Source organism: Magnolia sinica, chromosome 16 (genome assembly GCF_029962835.1).
Source record: "Magnolia sinica isolate HGM2019 chromosome 16, MsV1, whole genome shotgun sequence".
Classification (NCBI taxonomy): Eukaryota; Viridiplantae; Streptophyta; class Magnoliopsida; order Magnoliales; family Magnoliaceae; genus Magnolia; species Magnolia sinica.
In genome coordinates this window covers 70,802,291-70,819,192 of record NC_080588.1, presented here as the reverse complement: position 1 = coordinate 70,819,192, position 16,902 = coordinate 70,802,291, and the positions used below count along the sequence as shown (strand labels likewise).

General features: G+C 39.2%; 2 protein-coding genes across 2 annotated transcripts; both read left to right on the top strand.

The window, feature by feature from the left end:
* The first annotated feature begins 5,422 nt into the window (after positions 1-5,422).
* LOC131229482 (pentatricopeptide repeat-containing protein At1g20230-like) lies at positions 5,423-8,299 on the top strand. The gene has a single exon (XM_058225446.1). The coding sequence runs from the start codon at positions 6,116-6,118 to the stop codon at positions 8,174-8,176; it is 2,061 nt and encodes a 686-aa protein (XP_058081429.1). The 5' UTR covers positions 5,423-6,115; the 3' UTR covers positions 8,177-8,299.
* A 4,442-nt stretch (positions 8,300-12,741) lies between these two features.
* LOC131228982 (pentatricopeptide repeat-containing protein At2g22410, mitochondrial-like) lies at positions 12,742-14,681 on the top strand. Its single transcript, XM_058224831.1, has one exon. It carries the CDS (start codon positions 12,923-12,925, stop codon positions 14,513-14,515), a length of 1,593 nt encoding a protein of 530 aa, XP_058080814.1. The 5' UTR covers positions 12,742-12,922; the 3' UTR covers positions 14,516-14,681.
* Positions 14,682-16,902: the final 2,221 nt, after the last annotated feature.

The window sequence follows — 16,902 nt, the reverse complement described above, 5'->3', positions numbered from 1 at the left end:
CTGAGTTATGGTGTTGAATCGTATTGAACTTAACTGGGTTAGAGTCGACTCAGATAAATCATCAATCAACAGGGCCCACAAGAAGAACAGTGGAAATGGGACTAGTCTCAATATTATTATTCCAGCCTTCATATAATATTATTGGCACAACAAAAATTAGACGGTAACAGACAAATAAAAAAGACTAACCTTGACTAATTGGAAAATCAACATTAAATAAATAAGGACCAAAATGCTAAGAGATCTATTCATGTTTGCTTGTACAGAGAAACATGGACATGGTAAAATAAAATTAAAAAAGGAAGAAAATATATACAAAAACCGGGGCCTGGTGTTTGGATGACAATGAAAAACCAATCAAAACATTTTTTTTTTTCTATAGAAATATGAAGATTGACCCTTCCACCGTGACCACTTGATTCAATGAATGGAAATTTTTTTTGTCAGAGAATAGATGGTCATTTGATGGTTTGACTAATAGACCTCACGTGTTCGGGCTTGGGCTCAGCCCAAGACCAAATCCAACCCATGACCCATTAGGCTCTAACACAACCTGACCCACTTAAAATTCATCCAGAGTGGTTGTGATAAGATTATCAGGTGATGATCTGGTTGTGGCTGTTGCGATGGGGCAGATACAAACACACATAAATGGATAATAATAATAATAATAAATAAATAAATATATAACATTTGTGTACAGGGGTTTGTCCCCTAAAACCTGACTTAGAATATTGTTAATATCTTTCTTAATTAACCATTAATCTTTATGCTCCCCAGTGAAAGATTAGGATTTCCACATCTGATTGATTTTCAGGGTATTGCCCCCATCAATTGAATGGTCGAATAGATGAATGAGTTGGATGGCTAAATGTAAGCCCACTTCTACGAATCATAGTTCAAAATCAGATAGATTACACATGCATAGAAAGGCCAAGGACATCTACAATGTAATCCATACGAAATGTGTCATTGTACCAAGCCACTTGAAGCAGGAGTGAAACTTAGAATTCAACAAGGGTACCAACAAGGTAGAATTGAGGTAGTGCATTTTCTGGCAGTGCATTTTCACTGTTCACTTCAACCTGTTGTTAGAATTGAAGTAGGAAAATTGGTAGTAGGCTTAAATCCCATTTGTAACTATCTTTAAAGTAATATTTGCCCCCTATCGATAATTAAACTGGTTCGCAAGGAGGTTGCTGGCAAATTCGCTTTCAGGATAAATCAAGCCACTTTTTTCATCACAAGAATAGTGTCTACTGCAAAATTGAAGAGAATACCCACCAGAAATTCACAATACACTTATCTGTCCACACTTCCCCTAAGTAAAAAATTAAAAATCGATTTTATATGAAGAACATAATTTGATCAAACATCAATTTTTGAAAAGCCTATTTACAATACGAAAGTAGCGAGAAGGATATTTTTAAGAATGAATTAAAATTTTAAATATATATAAAAAAAATAAAAAAAATAAAAACCAATTCCTGATTCATTCCCTTTGATCAGGAATGGCTTTTTATAAAGTTAGAAATGACACTTGGAAACTCTTGAATGTGGCTATTTAGTAAACCTGAACAGATACACACCCATAATTACATGTCCTTTCATAGTGTCTCTTGATTTGGTTTTAACTTTCCACCACATTATTCACTAAAAGACTAACTAGTCACTAAAAGGCACCATGAGACAACCAGGAGTCAACAGAAGATAACAACCAAGAGACATAACAATCCTTTTATTTTGAAAATTCACAACACCCATATCCAGGTTTAACTCAAAATACCTAATCACCTCCAACTGGCCCAGTGGTACAACACTTTCTTTTATGCCTTTCGAATTTCTGTTTCTATTGCTATCCTTGAAATTTTTCTTGTGAAGATGGGCCGTAGATTAAGTTAGCTGACCATGGTTGTAGGTGACCCATTCTCTAATTTTTCTTTTAACATTTTTAAAAGGTTTTAATTGCCCCATCACTTTGATTTTCAGTGTCTGATGAATGAAAAGTTAGGATCATCATAAGCAAATGCCATATGTACAGTATAGAACTTGGATGGATTAGGTTTCCCATTATGATAACGAAAATATCATTATGATTCGATCATTTCCTCTCAATTGAACTGAAAAATGGAACAACGTCAGTTATGTGCAAAAATTCTTGTAAAGAGGATGAGAGGAAAATCAAAAAAGACTTGGATTGAGGTAGTGAGAAGGGATATGAAGGCTCGTTCACCTACGGAGGATAGAACTTTAGGCAAAACAAGTTTCTTAAATCCAACTGTAAGTGGTTCAGATAAGGCTATGATGGTAATGATTATTCTAATGAATAACCGCAACTCAATTTAGTTGTACATCCACATGCACCCTAAGTGCGATTTTGATATAATGCAAGGCCCTGCATCGTAGCTACTATGTAGGCCTCAATCCCACCATCAGATAGCACACATGCCAAAGATCTGACCATTTGCAAAACCAACATCTATTAAGTAATATTTGCTCATAAAAAAACACAGCTTAAAAGTCATGTAAATTTAATCTACTTATTAATAAATAAATACATATCTATATGTCTACTTAGATTAGTACCTGTTGGGACAATCAATTTGTGTTGTCGGTTAAGAGCGTCTGCTAGTATTTGTGAATCTGATACCGATTCCTTCCACCCCGCTAGTACATATAGAAATGTTAAATCAAAAGAGCAGCTTGCCAACACATTTTTGGAAATAAATTCCTTTCGATTACACCACTTGGCTTGCTTTTTTATACTGATCATCGCTGGAATATGTAAGCAACCTATAGCTCCAACACAATCCTTAAAGTACGGAAAAAATCTCGTACTATTCATTATTTTGGGTGGTACACCATTTCTGGGTGGTTTTATAATATCGCGTTGTAAAAGTACAACTGTATTAAGTATTATGTTAAAGTGACGACTAATTGTTTCCCCGAAATGGTTAAAATGATGTTGTCTAACACGATTCTTAATATTATAGCTAATTATATGAAGAAAAATTACTAACTCTTCTTCTGATGATACGCCAAATATGCCTTGCAGGTTACTCTTTTCTTGTATCATATCACGAAGGCTAGAGAAAGCATCTTTGTGCATACAAATATAGTTGAAGAACGTCAGCCCCAGTCCATTAATAATCGCATTCGCAGCCTACGCGCCTGTCCAATTTCGTTGATGTTGTTGTTATTCTTTTAACATATTGTTTTTATCAAGCCAAATAGCCATTAATGCACAAGCCCTATGAAAATTCATCTTGGAATCCGAATCCATTTTGCAAATAGATCTAAAAATCAAATAATACATATATAGTAAGATAAGCTAAAGATTGAAACAAATGATTAGTAACTTAAAGATGAATCATACGATGATGGCATTTTAAAACAATATTCCATAGTTCGGTCACCCACACTATCAATCTACTAAGTTCCACTAAGGATGAGAATGCCCCAAAAATCACCCAGTAGTTGTATTGTGAGGGTACCCACACCTAATAAATATATGTAAGGCACATACATAATGATGGGCCCATAGTTAGGATCCACTTAAGCATCGCCCCACCCAATGGGCTTCTACACAAGACGAGTGGATTAGGGCAGCCTTGACCATGGGGCCCACCTTGGTATATATGTAGCATATGAATGTTGTCCATTCATTTTGCCAACTCATTCTAGAGCATGAGCCCAAATATGAAGCTGATCCAAATTTCAAGTGGACTACATTATAAGGAAACGGTGGTGGTTGGCCAATGATGTGCCCATATAAGGCAACTGTGGTGGCTGGCCAATGATGTGCCCATATAAAGTATACACATCATGATGGGCCCATATAAGGAAACTGTGGTGGCTGGCCAATGAAAACTTACGCTGTAAGGTTGCTTATATTTGTTTTTCCCCTTCTGTGTGTATGCCTGACCTTATCATAAGATTTGGTTGATGGGCTATCTGCTGTCTAAGATGGACGGAGTATATACTTGGCCCGTAAATTTTTCAACAGCATACATCCTACCAATCAAATCTCAATGGGCTTCTACTATGAATGCAAATGCCCCACAGTCCATCCAAACTAGAAAATCCAAACCATCTAGAAATGTCAAGTTTGTTGTATCAAGAGATTTTGTAACCATGGTCCCATCCACTGTGGGCCTAATCTAATAAACAATGGTCTGGCCGGGTCAAGGATCATATAAATCTTATTACATCACTCCCTTTCTATACAAGTGGGGCCCATATTTTAGTGATCCAAAGTGGGTCTGTTGGCCCCACTGTAATTTGGTCCTAAAAATAATTTAGAATTCAAATACATACCACTAAGCATAACTGTGATGATGATTTTTAGAAACTGCTGCATATTAGCATATTTTAACATGCAATTTCTTCCTCGAATGAAAAACTTGGCAACACAAACAAGGTGCGCCTAAAATCCCCGATGGAGAAACGGTTGGGCGGAGTGGATATATAACACATCATCAAGATAGGCCCACGGCAGGGGTAACACCCACCACCGTGTCACTAGTAACGCAATCAAACTTCGTACTGAGTTGCTGGTATACTTTTATTATACTAAGTAAATTCAGTTGGGCCCACTGTAAATGTATACGGTTTATCCAATCAATCCATCCATTTTTTTCATCTAAATGTAGACGTTGAGCCATAAATTTAAGCATATCCAAAGCTCAAGTGGACCATACCACAAGAAACAGTGGAAATACTGATTTGGACAGTTGAAACCTTTTTAGTGCCCATAGTGATCTTTATTTGTCATCCAGCATGTTCATGAGATCACAAACACCTGCATGAAGGGCAAAAAAAAATCAGATTGATCAATAACTTCTGTGGCCCCCCCTCCCCCCAAACAAAATTTTCAACAGTATACACGCAATTCACACTATTTCCTGTGGTGTGGTCCACTTGATATTTGGATATAACTAATTTTTAGGATTAGGACTTGAAATTAAATATTAAAATGAATGGACAGTGTGGATCAAATAATATATTATGGTGGATGCCACAGAATTTACGCATTACTCAGCACGCAATCCCTTCCCGCGGAATACTCAGCCGCGCACTAGAGGGCAAGAGTTCTCTTGAGAACGATTTGAGTTCAAAATCTGAACGGTCCAAGTGATGAAGAACCCCCCATGAAACCCCGTGACTCAACTTTTACTTTGATCTAAAACATTGATAGGCCATGATAAAAGAAAACATTTTCCTATCTTGATTTGCATCTCTCTTTTCTATGGCACAACAGAGTTTTAAATCAGGGCGAAAATTGGTCCAAATGGTTTCATGGGATGCTGCATCACATGGACCGTTCGGATTAGAGGTTCATCACACGTGTGACAAATGCGCACGTGCGCATAAGTGAGCGTGCCTTACAGAGTAACGTCAAACGACTCCCGTTTTCAAAGGAGAAAAACAGGGTTGATGAAACCTACCGTTTTAGGAGGAGAAGAGACGGAAGGCGGTAATTGCAGAGACGGAGAGAGATTGCAGAGAGGGAGGGGGAGAGAGATTGCAGAGAGGGAGAGAGAGCTTGGGATGGAGAGACGAAACCTTCAATTCCCTTTTTATGGAAGCTTATCAATGGTGGTTGTTGGTGTGGTAAATGGCGGTTGTTGGTGCGGTAATAATGGAGCTCTGATGCGGTAATAGTGTTGTAGGATGTGGATTGGCTGAACTGCTGCAAGGCTTGCTGGAGTTCCTTCAGTGGCTGGTGCTTCTTCTTCATTGGCTGGAGCTTCATGGCTATAATGGTGGTTGGTGGGTTGGTGCGTTTCTCCCTCTTCCCCTCTTTTTAAAAATCCGACCGTTGAGCCTGTAAGTGACTTACAGGGAAGTGACTTCGCACCCCATCTCCCTGCAGTTTTTTGGTAGTTTTGCCTGTAAGTTACTTACAGGTGATTTTTCTCCCCCAAACACCACCTGTAAGTGACTTCCCTGTAAGTCACTTCCCACTTACCCAACTTACAGGCATCTAAACAGGCCCCAAGGAAAAAGACGAAACTGACGTCAACAACCCCTTACAATTTCCTCCTTTCTAACCATTCCCCGCCACCTCCCCTCATAAATTCATCCAAAATATCAGCAAAAATCCGAAGATTACATGATTTCAAAGCTACCCCCCAACCGTCCTTCTCATCTTACCCTCAAATTCTTGAAACTTTATGTGAATTCTGGTGATCTGCAACGCGCACAGCACCTGTTCGATCAAATTCCTGAACCTGACCTCCGTACGCAGACCATCTTGATCACTGCCTACACCAAGTGGGGCTTCCCGAAGGAATCCCTTAAACTCTACCGTGAATTGCGAAACAAGAAAATCAAACCCGATAGGTTGGTTCTGTTGTCAGCTGCAAAGGCATGCACGGCTTCATCAGATCTTATCAAAGCGAAAGAGATTCACGAAGATGCAGTTAGATTTGGGTTTGGCTCAGACCTTGTTTTGGGAAATGCATTGATTGATATGTTTGGGAAATGCAACTCCATTCAAGCTGCGGGGAAAGTTTTTGATGATCTGCCTGTTAAAGACGTGGTTTCTTGGACTTCGATGGCTGTTGGTTATTGGAATTGTGGGCTTCCAAGAGAAGCTCTATGGGTTCTCCGTGAAATGGGACTGAATGGAGTGAGACCGAATTCAATTACAGTGTCATCCATTCTGCCTGCTTGTTCGCATTTGAAAGCTTTGAATGCAGGGAGAGAGATTCATGGGTTTGTGGTGAGGAATGGGATGGGAGATAATGTGTTTGTGAATAGCGGGCTTGTGGATATGTATGCTAAATGCTTAAGCACGTGGCAAGCGCGGAATGTTTTTGATAACATGCCTCAGAGGGATGTCGTCGCATGGAACGTGATTCTAACCACATATTTCTCGAACGGGGACTGGAATGAAGCTTGCAAGCTCTTTGATCAGATGAAAATAGAAGGGGCTAAGGTGAATTCTGCTTCATGGAATGCTATGATCACTGGGTGCACGCAGAATGGACTGAATGAGCAAGCATTTGAATTGCTTGCCCGAATGCAAGATTCTGGGTTCAAGCCTAACCAATTCACTATCGCCAGTGTCATGCCTGCTTGCACCAGTTTGGAAAGCCTAAGAGGGGGCAAGGAAATTCATGGGTATAGCTTTAGGCATTGTTTTATGGAGGATGTAGTCATTGCAACGGCTTTGGTCTTCATGTATGCTAAATGTGGGGACCTGGGGATTTCTCGAAGAACTTTTGATAGAATGCCTAGAAAAGATACAGTAGCTTGGAACACCATGATCTTGGCAAATTCGATGCATGGACATGGTGTCAAGGCTCTGTCACTTTTTCGTGGAATGATAGGTTCAGACATTAGGCCTAATTCTGTCACCTTCACGGGTGTTCTTTCTGGTTGTAGTCACTCACGGCTTGTTGATGAAGGTCACGCTATCTTTAATTCGATGAGCAGGGACCATGGGGTTGAACCTAATGAAGATCACTGCTCTTGCATGGTTGATGTGTTTAGCCGGGCAGGCCGCCTCGAAGAGGCATATGGATTTATCCAAAAGATGCCACTCGAACCTACTGCTGGAGCTTGGGGAGCTTTGCTCGGTGCCTGTAGAGTATATAAGAACGTCGAGCTAGGAGCAATTGCAGCAAAACGTCTGTTTGATATTGAGCCAGACAACCCAGGGAACTACATACTGTTATCGAACATTTTTGTGGCGGCCAAATTACCGGATGATGCGTCAATGGTTAGGAAATTGATGAGAGACCGAGGCATTATGAAAATGCCTGGGTGCAGTTGGATTCAAGTAAAGGATAAAGTATACACTTTCACCGCAGGCGATAAGAGAAGTGCCCAGAGCGATGAAATCTATGGTTTTCTTGATGAGTTGGGTGAGAAGATGAGACTCATGGGTTATGTGCCCAACACTGGTTTTGCTTTGCAGGATGTAGATGAAGAGGAGAAAGAAGAGGGTTTGATTAGCCACAGTGAGAGACTTGCGGTTGCTTTTGGAATCCTTAACTCGAATGGGGGATTGACAATTCGGGTATTCAAGAACTTAAGGATATGCGGAGATTGCCATAATGCTATCAAGTTCATTGCCAAGATTGTCGGGATGCAGATCATCGTGAGGGACACTATGAGATTTCACCATTTCAGAGATGGGTCTTGTTCCTGTCATGACTTTTGGTAACACGTAGATCTGATTGTGGGGATTGACTGATTTGCCAACGATATAACGTTCATGAAAAAGATCTTTGCCACAAGTTAATCACGATAGATTCTACATGTTTTTTCCATTTTAGAGACAGGCGTTGTTCCTATGGATGCAGTTCCACAGAAGAAGATACCTGAAGAAAAGAGAAAAGGCTTTTTCAAGAGCTCTCGGGGTTGAGGCAAGGGGATCTGCTCTCACCTTTTTTGTTTGTGATTGTTGCTGAGGCGTATGATTGAAAAGGCAAAAGTGGAAGGTCTGTTGAGGGGGTTCAGTGTGGATCGTAGCAATCTTCAAGTATCTCATCTTCAGTTTGCGGATGAGACTATCCTGTTTTGTGATGCTGAAGTTGCGATGGTCAGAAATTGAAAAGCAGTTTTGTGTTGACCAATTTTCTGCATGGGTCTTTTGCACAATGTGCAGCTTAATATACATATAGCATGGAAAGCTGCTTCTAGTTGTAAAATTTCAAAGAAGCTGTATGGTGTCTTGCCATTTCTGTTCATTGCATGGATGACTTTTAGCCTCCGTGGTTGTTGAGCAAAACCCACGTCTGTCTTGTCCCTTGGAATTTTGGACTGTCAAGTTCTTCTGAGGGGAATTAAGCGGAAATATCAGTAATTTTTCAAAGGTGAACAAGATTCAATTACCATGAATGATCTTGGGAAGAAAAGAAATATTCAATGATCTTCATTGCCAATGTGAAAACCTGTTCACTAGTTTAGTCGGGAAAGATATTGGAACCTGAGACCCCAATGTTAAGACATGCTGGCTACTACTAAGCTACAAGCTCTAGCCAAGAGATGAGGAGATCGATGTAGAATTTTATTAGTTCAATACTAGCTGATCACAATCTATTTGAGGACCCGAGCAATGACGGGCAAACTTCCAATGTCCACGATACTAGCTTATCGAGGACCCAAGCAATGACAGACGAACTTCCAATGTCCACTCACGAACAGGTCCAAGAACACATGCCATTACAAGTTTACAACTAGCGTAGTGCTTCATAATTTCAATCAAACACTAACCATTCCCATATAAACATCCCATGTCTCACCTTCTACACTCACAAGGAGTAAGCATTTAGCATCAAGTCATGTTCTGGATAGCATGTCTGAGCCATGCCATCGATGTTTTCTTCAACTAGCTATTATGTTCATTGTTTGTTAAACACCCTATAATAGATGATCAAGTTTTAAAGAATAGTTGTCCTTCAATTTCCCGGTGCCTGCGCATAAATTGCCGAGACAAACCATGGACAACTTGTTTGCCAAGCAATCATAAGAATTAATATGACTCCAAATAAAACGTCAAAGAACTTGCCCAACATGTCTCTAGCTCCTCTCCTCAAGTGAGTTGGTAGAGACATTCCCCAACAAGGCATGAACATGGACTTCCGGGTCCCATGGACTGCATAATTAGCCTTGGACTTGAAAACCTCCCAAGAGGAGAGAGATTCTTATACTGATTGCAATTTGGCTGATCGGATTCAAACCCTGGCAAATCAAGTAATTTCCAAATGCAGCACTCAGACAATCTTTCCAAATGGAGCCCTCGTACAATCTAACCACCTGAGGCAGAGAGAGGCTTGATCCTGATTCCTGAAATGGAATTTCTATTTCCTTTGGGCAGGTGATCTTGATAGAGAATGGAATTTATTCATCCTACTTAGCAGGTAAGCTTTGCTGCCTCAATTCAATAGTGTTTTGTTTGCTCACTAAATAATCTCTATTTAGTTCAAATCAGCATTCTGTGCAGGTGGGGGGCACTGGCTTAGCCTGACCACTGTAGGGCATTGTAGGCTACAAAATTTTTTATGCCTTCAATAAAGAATTTTCACCATGAAATTATCATACATTTTCAGACGAAAATACTTGAAAAAATGGGTTCCAACTAGTAGGGGAAGTTAACATACCACCGAATGTAGGTGTTCAGTCCTCATAAGATGGCAGCATCATCCAACTGCATGTAATTCACTTCTACTAACCATATCCACATGCTAACACATCACACGCAACCATATAAACCCAAGGCATAAATCTGCTCTATGCTTACTATATCATTCAAATGTCATATGTTCTAGACTGAACTTTGGCAACTACATGGCTATAACTTATGGTACACTGGATCACTTCTCATTTGAAAATATTTGTATATAGTCCAACTAAACAACTTAAATTGTGGGGCTCTGCACCCAGTTATGATGTATAACGGATGTCCACCATGCCTATCAAATGCCTACTCCCCCAATCTAAAAACCTAAATTTATTTGATTAACAAATTAGATAGGCCACACAATAGGGGAATAATTGAGAGTGGAACTTATTGTTTGTGAGGAATCCGGTTCAGAAATTTGACTCATTAATTATGAGCATCCTATCTAAAGTTAATTTTAGATGTTTTAAGCATGATTTTATAATATCCTATAGCAGCCCACTTGTCAAGACTTAGATGTTGGAAGTAGATTGTGTGATGACCCTAATACAATATAGTTCAGTGGTGTTAGGATGCTTGTTGCGACTTAACTTTCAAACATGCATTGTGTGGTCTATTTACGTGTTGCAATCAAATCCTGCGACTCTCAATAGCATTAAGCTAATTGTTGTGTTTCAAGTCCTCATTTGTGTCCTCAAACTTAATTGTATGCAGTTACATTTTCTTTCTTTCTTTTTGTATTTTTACATGTCTAGGCTGTGTTTGGGTGTGCAAGTGAATGAATCGTGAACAGTCTTTTTAATTAATAGGAAAAACATAAACAATGCTTTAATCTTTCTAAAAAGAAGAAAACAAAAATAATGATTTCCTAGTATTCTTGACAAGCAGCTCTCAGATTGCATTTACTGTCATCTCAACTCCAACTTGAGAGGAAGGTGATTGCAATTGCAAATTGGATCCTAGTCCTTCGATATGAATGATTACAAAGAAAATCATAATTCCGTTCTTTTTGCTAAATGTTACAATTCAATTTGATAACAGACCAGTGGACTTCTAGTCTAGACTCTAGAGATTGTTGAAATGTAACCTGCACTCTCATGTGAGATATAGATAGAGCACTAAACTGGTATAAGATTGAAATTAGATTATGTGAGTAATCCCATGTGATTTTATCTTTCCTTGTTGATTTTGAACTTCGAACAGCATTTTGGACAATTTGAACTTCAAACAACATTTTTGATAATTTGAACTTCCAATAAACTTCTTTACTCTTCAAGAACCTTATTAGGATCCGCTTCAGATTGAGCTTGATTGTTCTGGGGCAAGTCACCCTTACCTTTGTTTCAGGAATTCATATCCCTTTTTTAATTTAATGAATTTCAGTTTTCCTTTCAATTGTTTTTTTTTTTTTTTTTTTTTTTTTAATTTATAAAAAGGCAAAGCCCCACATTAGTAGGGATATGTGATGCTCCTTGTTGAGATTATGGATTTGCTCCCACTGCTTACTCTGTCTGCCCTTGAGATGATTCTTGATCTAAATCCCAAAATCTAAGTCCAACTACTGTATCACGACTCTTAAGCTTAGAAGTTAATTAAGAGTGCCGTTTGGGTATAATGTGAATCATGGCTCGTGGTGCTTCCATGGTGGACCTGATGCAATTATTTGGGTCTTTTGTTTTGGGTTACTTTGTTGTAGCAGTCCTATCATATCTTCTCTTTTTATTCAAAATTTTCTATTACTGATCAACATAAAAATAAAGAAAACAGAACCTTTTCAAAATAAAATAAAATAAAGAGAAATAGACTAATCCATACAAACAAGTAAAAAGGAAAAAAAAAAAAAAAAAGAAGAAGACACTTTTGGGGCGGCAAAGAAAACAAAATCCACATTTTGCAAGTTTTCGTTTTCCCACTTTATATGCTCCAAATCACACAGAGAGGTAAGAAAGGGATGAGAGATCGAGAATTGGAAGGTCTTAACTTGTTATTCGGACAGCGCATCCTGTTCTCCTAGGAAAGTAATCTATGAAAATGGCAAGCAAACAAAAATATATGCTGAAAACCCTTACCTTTCATCAACTTCTGTACTGGTACCAAAATGCATCATAGTGTTGCTAGCCTGACCATTTCTATGAATTTTGGGTGTATTACTATTGTCAATGAATGCATACGCCGTTATAGGGTGCATGATCCACTTGTTCCCATTGTTGTTTCCTTGATCATATCAAATGGATTTATGTACATTATTAAGAGTTGTATGTGAAGTAATGATTATAATCGACCCAATCCGACATCAAACGATGGAATTATGGGCATCTCCAATGGATTGCGCGATTTGGAAAGATTAACAATCCATATTGAAAAATGACGATCGAAGAGTTCCAACGTGCTTTTGGGGTATCTCACGGTCTCTGAATTAGGCAATTCTGGTCCCATTTGGAAGCTTGACAAGTTACCATTCCAATGACTTGAAGTAATATAAATTCGACCTCTAAAGAGAGAGTAATGAGGGTTACTATTGGACAAGAAGATGAAGGAAATATTCAGGACTGACAACTGCGATCCCACTTACAGATGCCCAAATGGTCTAGAAACCTCCATTCCCTTCTAGTCAAATGCACATCCATTAAAGAACTCAAACAAATCCATGCTCACATCATCCGAATCGAATATCTTAAAGAAATCCTCACGGCTGGAAAGCTCATCGCTTTCTGCGCCACCTCCCAAAGGGGTTATCTTTGCCATGCCCAGTTGGTTTTTGATCAAATAGCTGAACCCAACTGATTCATGTGGAATAGCTTGATAAGAGGCTATTCTAATAGCAGTAACCCCAGAGAATCGATCTTCCTCTATTCTCGAATGATGGGGGCGGGCTTCACACCCAACAAATTCACCTTCCCATTTGTTCTCAAGGCTTGCTCCCTCGAATCTGCTTTCATGGAAGCGATTGGAATCCATGTTCATGTGGTCAAGCTCGGGTTCGGATCGCAAGTTTTCGTGCAGAATGCGCTCCTCCATGTTTATGCAGTTTGTGGGTTGATTCAATCTGCTCGCCAGTTGTTTGATGATCTCTCTGAGAGAAGTCTTGTTTCTTGGAATTCAATGATTGGTGGCTATTCTCAAGTGGGTTGCTGCAAGGAAGCTTTTTCTCTTTTTCGGGCCATGAGGGATTCAGGTATGGAACTTGACAATTTTACCTTGGTTAATCTCCTTTCTATTTGTTCAGAAACGGGTAATTCCGATATGGGTAGATTCCTACACTTGTACATAGAGATAAATGAGGTGGAAACTGATTTATTTGTCAAGAATGCTTTGGTGGATATGTATGCCAAGTGTGGGGATTTGGTCTCTGCTCAGACATTGTTTGATAGAATGCCTGAGAAGAATGTGGTTTCATGGACTTCCATGGTGGGGGCATATGCTCAACATGGGTTCTTGGATCTTGCACGTTGTGAATTTGATAAGATGTCAGAGAAAAATGTAGTTTCTTGGAATGCAATGATTTCTTGTTATCTTCAACATGGACTATTTCAAAAAGTGTTCGATCTATTTGCCGAGATGGAAGCTTTGGCAGTTCAACCCAATGAGGCTACATTGGTGAGTGTTCTTACAGCTTGTAGCCAACTTGGTGATTTGATGACAGGAAAGAAAACCCACATGTATATTCGCAATAACAACATACAACCTAGTGTCACATTATGTAACTCGCTTATAGACATGCATGCGAAATGTGGTCCTATAGATGTTGCCTTACATCTCTTTAGACAGATGTCTGAGAGGAATGTGGTGTCATGGAATGTTATGATTGGAGACCTGGCAATGCATGGCCGCGCTCTCAATGCTATTGATCTCTTCACCAGGATGCAAAATGATGGTGTACCACCAGATGGGATTACCTTTGTCGGCGTGCTATGTGCTTGTAGCCACGGCGGTTTCTTGGACACTGGTCGACATTACTTCGATACTATGAGTCTTGTCTATGGGGTTCCTCGAGAAATCGAACACTATGCTTGCATGGTCGATCTTGTAGGACGAGGGGGGTGTTTGCAGGAAGCAGTCGAGTTAGGAGACATGCCAATGAAGCCTGATGTTGTTGTGTGGGGTGCCCTGCTTGGGGCCTTTAGGATTCATGGCAATATGGAGATTGGAAAGCAAGTACTAAAACAGCTGCTAGAGTTGGAGCCTCTTGATGGTGGAGGGCTGTATGTATTAATATCAAACATGTTTTGTGAGGCTAACCGATGGGATGATGTGAAGAGGGTGAGGAAGCTGATGAAGGACAAGGGGATTAGAAAGGGGAGAGCTCTTAGCTTGATTGAAATTGATGGCGATGTTCATGAATTTGTAGTTGAAGACAAAAGGCATGGAATTTCAAGCTAGATCTACTTGATGCTAGATCAACTAACAGATCACATGAGGTGCATGGGGTATTTGTTCAACACATCTAGAGCATTTTTTAATGTAGAGGAATGAGGACAACTTTACATCCCATTGTAATATCCTACCATTCTTTTCTATATTTAATACAAATGATGATTAAGGCAAAGTTGAGTGCTTTAGAATGTGGGGGGTGAGGGGGGGTTCTTGGTAGATTGTGGGGTTTGGTTCTCACCATTGGATGGAACATGTTTGATTGATCTGAGCCCTTCATTAAGTAGTGCAACAATCCGAACATGCCATATGCCAAAAATCAAGGCAGTAGACTCATTAAGTGAGCTATTTAAATCTGTTGAATTTGGATGGTTGGACGTTTTCTTCTTCCAACTGCCCATTTTTCTCAACACGTGTGTTTTGCCTAATCAGTAGAGGTTTTTTTTTTTTTTTTTAACCCTGGTAACTGCTTCAGGCATGTTCACAGTTTACACTACTTGATGAATGGCCAGATCTTTGGCATGTATGCTATCTGATGGTGGGATTGAGGCCTACATAGTAGCTGCGATGCAGGGCCTTGCATTATATCAAAATCGCACTTAGGGTGCATGTGGATGCACAACTAAATTGAGTTGCGGTTATTCATTAGAATAATCATTACCATCATAGCCTTATCTGAACCACTTACAGTTGGATTTAAGAAACTTGTTTTGCATAAAGTTCTATCCTCAGTAGGTGAACGAGCCTTCATATCCCTTCTCACTACCTCAATCCATGTCTTTTTTGGTTTTCCTCTCATCCTCTTTACAGGAATTTTTGCACATAACTGACGTTGCTTCATTTTTCAGTTCAATTGAGAGGAAATGATTGAATCGTAATGATAGTTTCATTATCATAACGGGAAACCTAATCCATCCAAGTTCTATACTGTACATATGGCATTTGCTTATGACGATCCTAACTTTTCATTCATCAAACACCAAAAATCAAAGTGATGGGGTAATTAAAACCTTTTTAAAATGTTAAAAGAAAAATTAGAGAATGGGTCGCCTACAACCATGGTCAGCTAACTTAATCTACGGCCCATCTTCACAAGAAAATTTTCAAGGATAGCAATAGAAACGAAAATTCGAAAGGCATAAAAGAAAGGGTTGTACCACTGGGCCAGTTGGAGGTGATAAGGTATTTTGAGTTAAACCTGGATACGGGTGTTGTGAATTTTCCAAATAAAAGGATTGTTGTTCTTGGTTGTCTTCTGTTGACTCCTGGTTGTGTCTCATGATGCCTTTTAGTGACTAGTTAGTCTTTTAGTGAATAATGTGGTGTGAAAAGGTAAAACCAAATCAAGAGACGCTATGAAAGGACATGTAATTATGGGTGTGTATCTGTTCAGGTTGACTAAATAGCAGCATTCAAGAGTTTCCAAGTGTCATTTCTAACTTTATAAAAAGCCATTCCTGATCAAAGGGAATGAATCAGGAATGGTTTTTTATTTTATTTTTTTATTCATTCTTAAAAATATCCTTCTCGCTACTTTCGTATCGTAAATAGGCTTTTCAAAAATTGATGTTTGATCAAATTATGTTCTTCATATAAAATCGATTTTTAATTTTTTACTTAGGCGAAGCGTGGACAGATAAGTGTATTGTGAATTTCTGGGGGGTATTCTCTTCAATTTTGCAGTAGACACTATTCTTGTGATGAAAAAAGTGGCTTGATTTATCCTGAAAGTGAATTTGCCAGCAACCTCCTAGCGAACCAGTTTAATTATCGGTAGGGGGCAAATATTACTTTAAAGATAGTTACAAATGGGATTTAAGCCTAATACCAATTTTCCTACTTCAATTCTAACAGCAGGTAGAAGTGAACAGTGAAAAAGCACTGCCAGAAAATGCACTACCTCAATTCTACCTTGTTGGTACCCTTGTTGAATTCTAAGTTTCACTCCTGCTTCAAGTGGCTTGGTACAATGACACATTTCCTATGGATTACATGGTAGATATCCTTGGCCTTTCTATGCATGTGTAATCTATCTGATTTTGAACTATGATTCGTACAAGTGGGCTTACATTTAGCCATCCAACTCATTCATCTATTCGACCATTCAATTGATGGGGGCAATACCCTGAAAATCAATCAGATGTGGAAATCCTAATCTTTCACTGGGGAGCATAAAGATTAATGGTTAATTAAGAAAGATATTAACAATATTCTAAGTCAGGTTTGAGGGGACAAACCCCCTGTACACAAATGTTTTTTATTTTTATTTTTATCCATTCATGTGTGTTTGTATCCGCCTCATCGCAACAGCCACAACCAGATCATCACCTGATAATCTTATCACAACCACTCTGGATGAATTTTAAGTGGGTCAGGTTGTGTTAGAGCCTAATGGG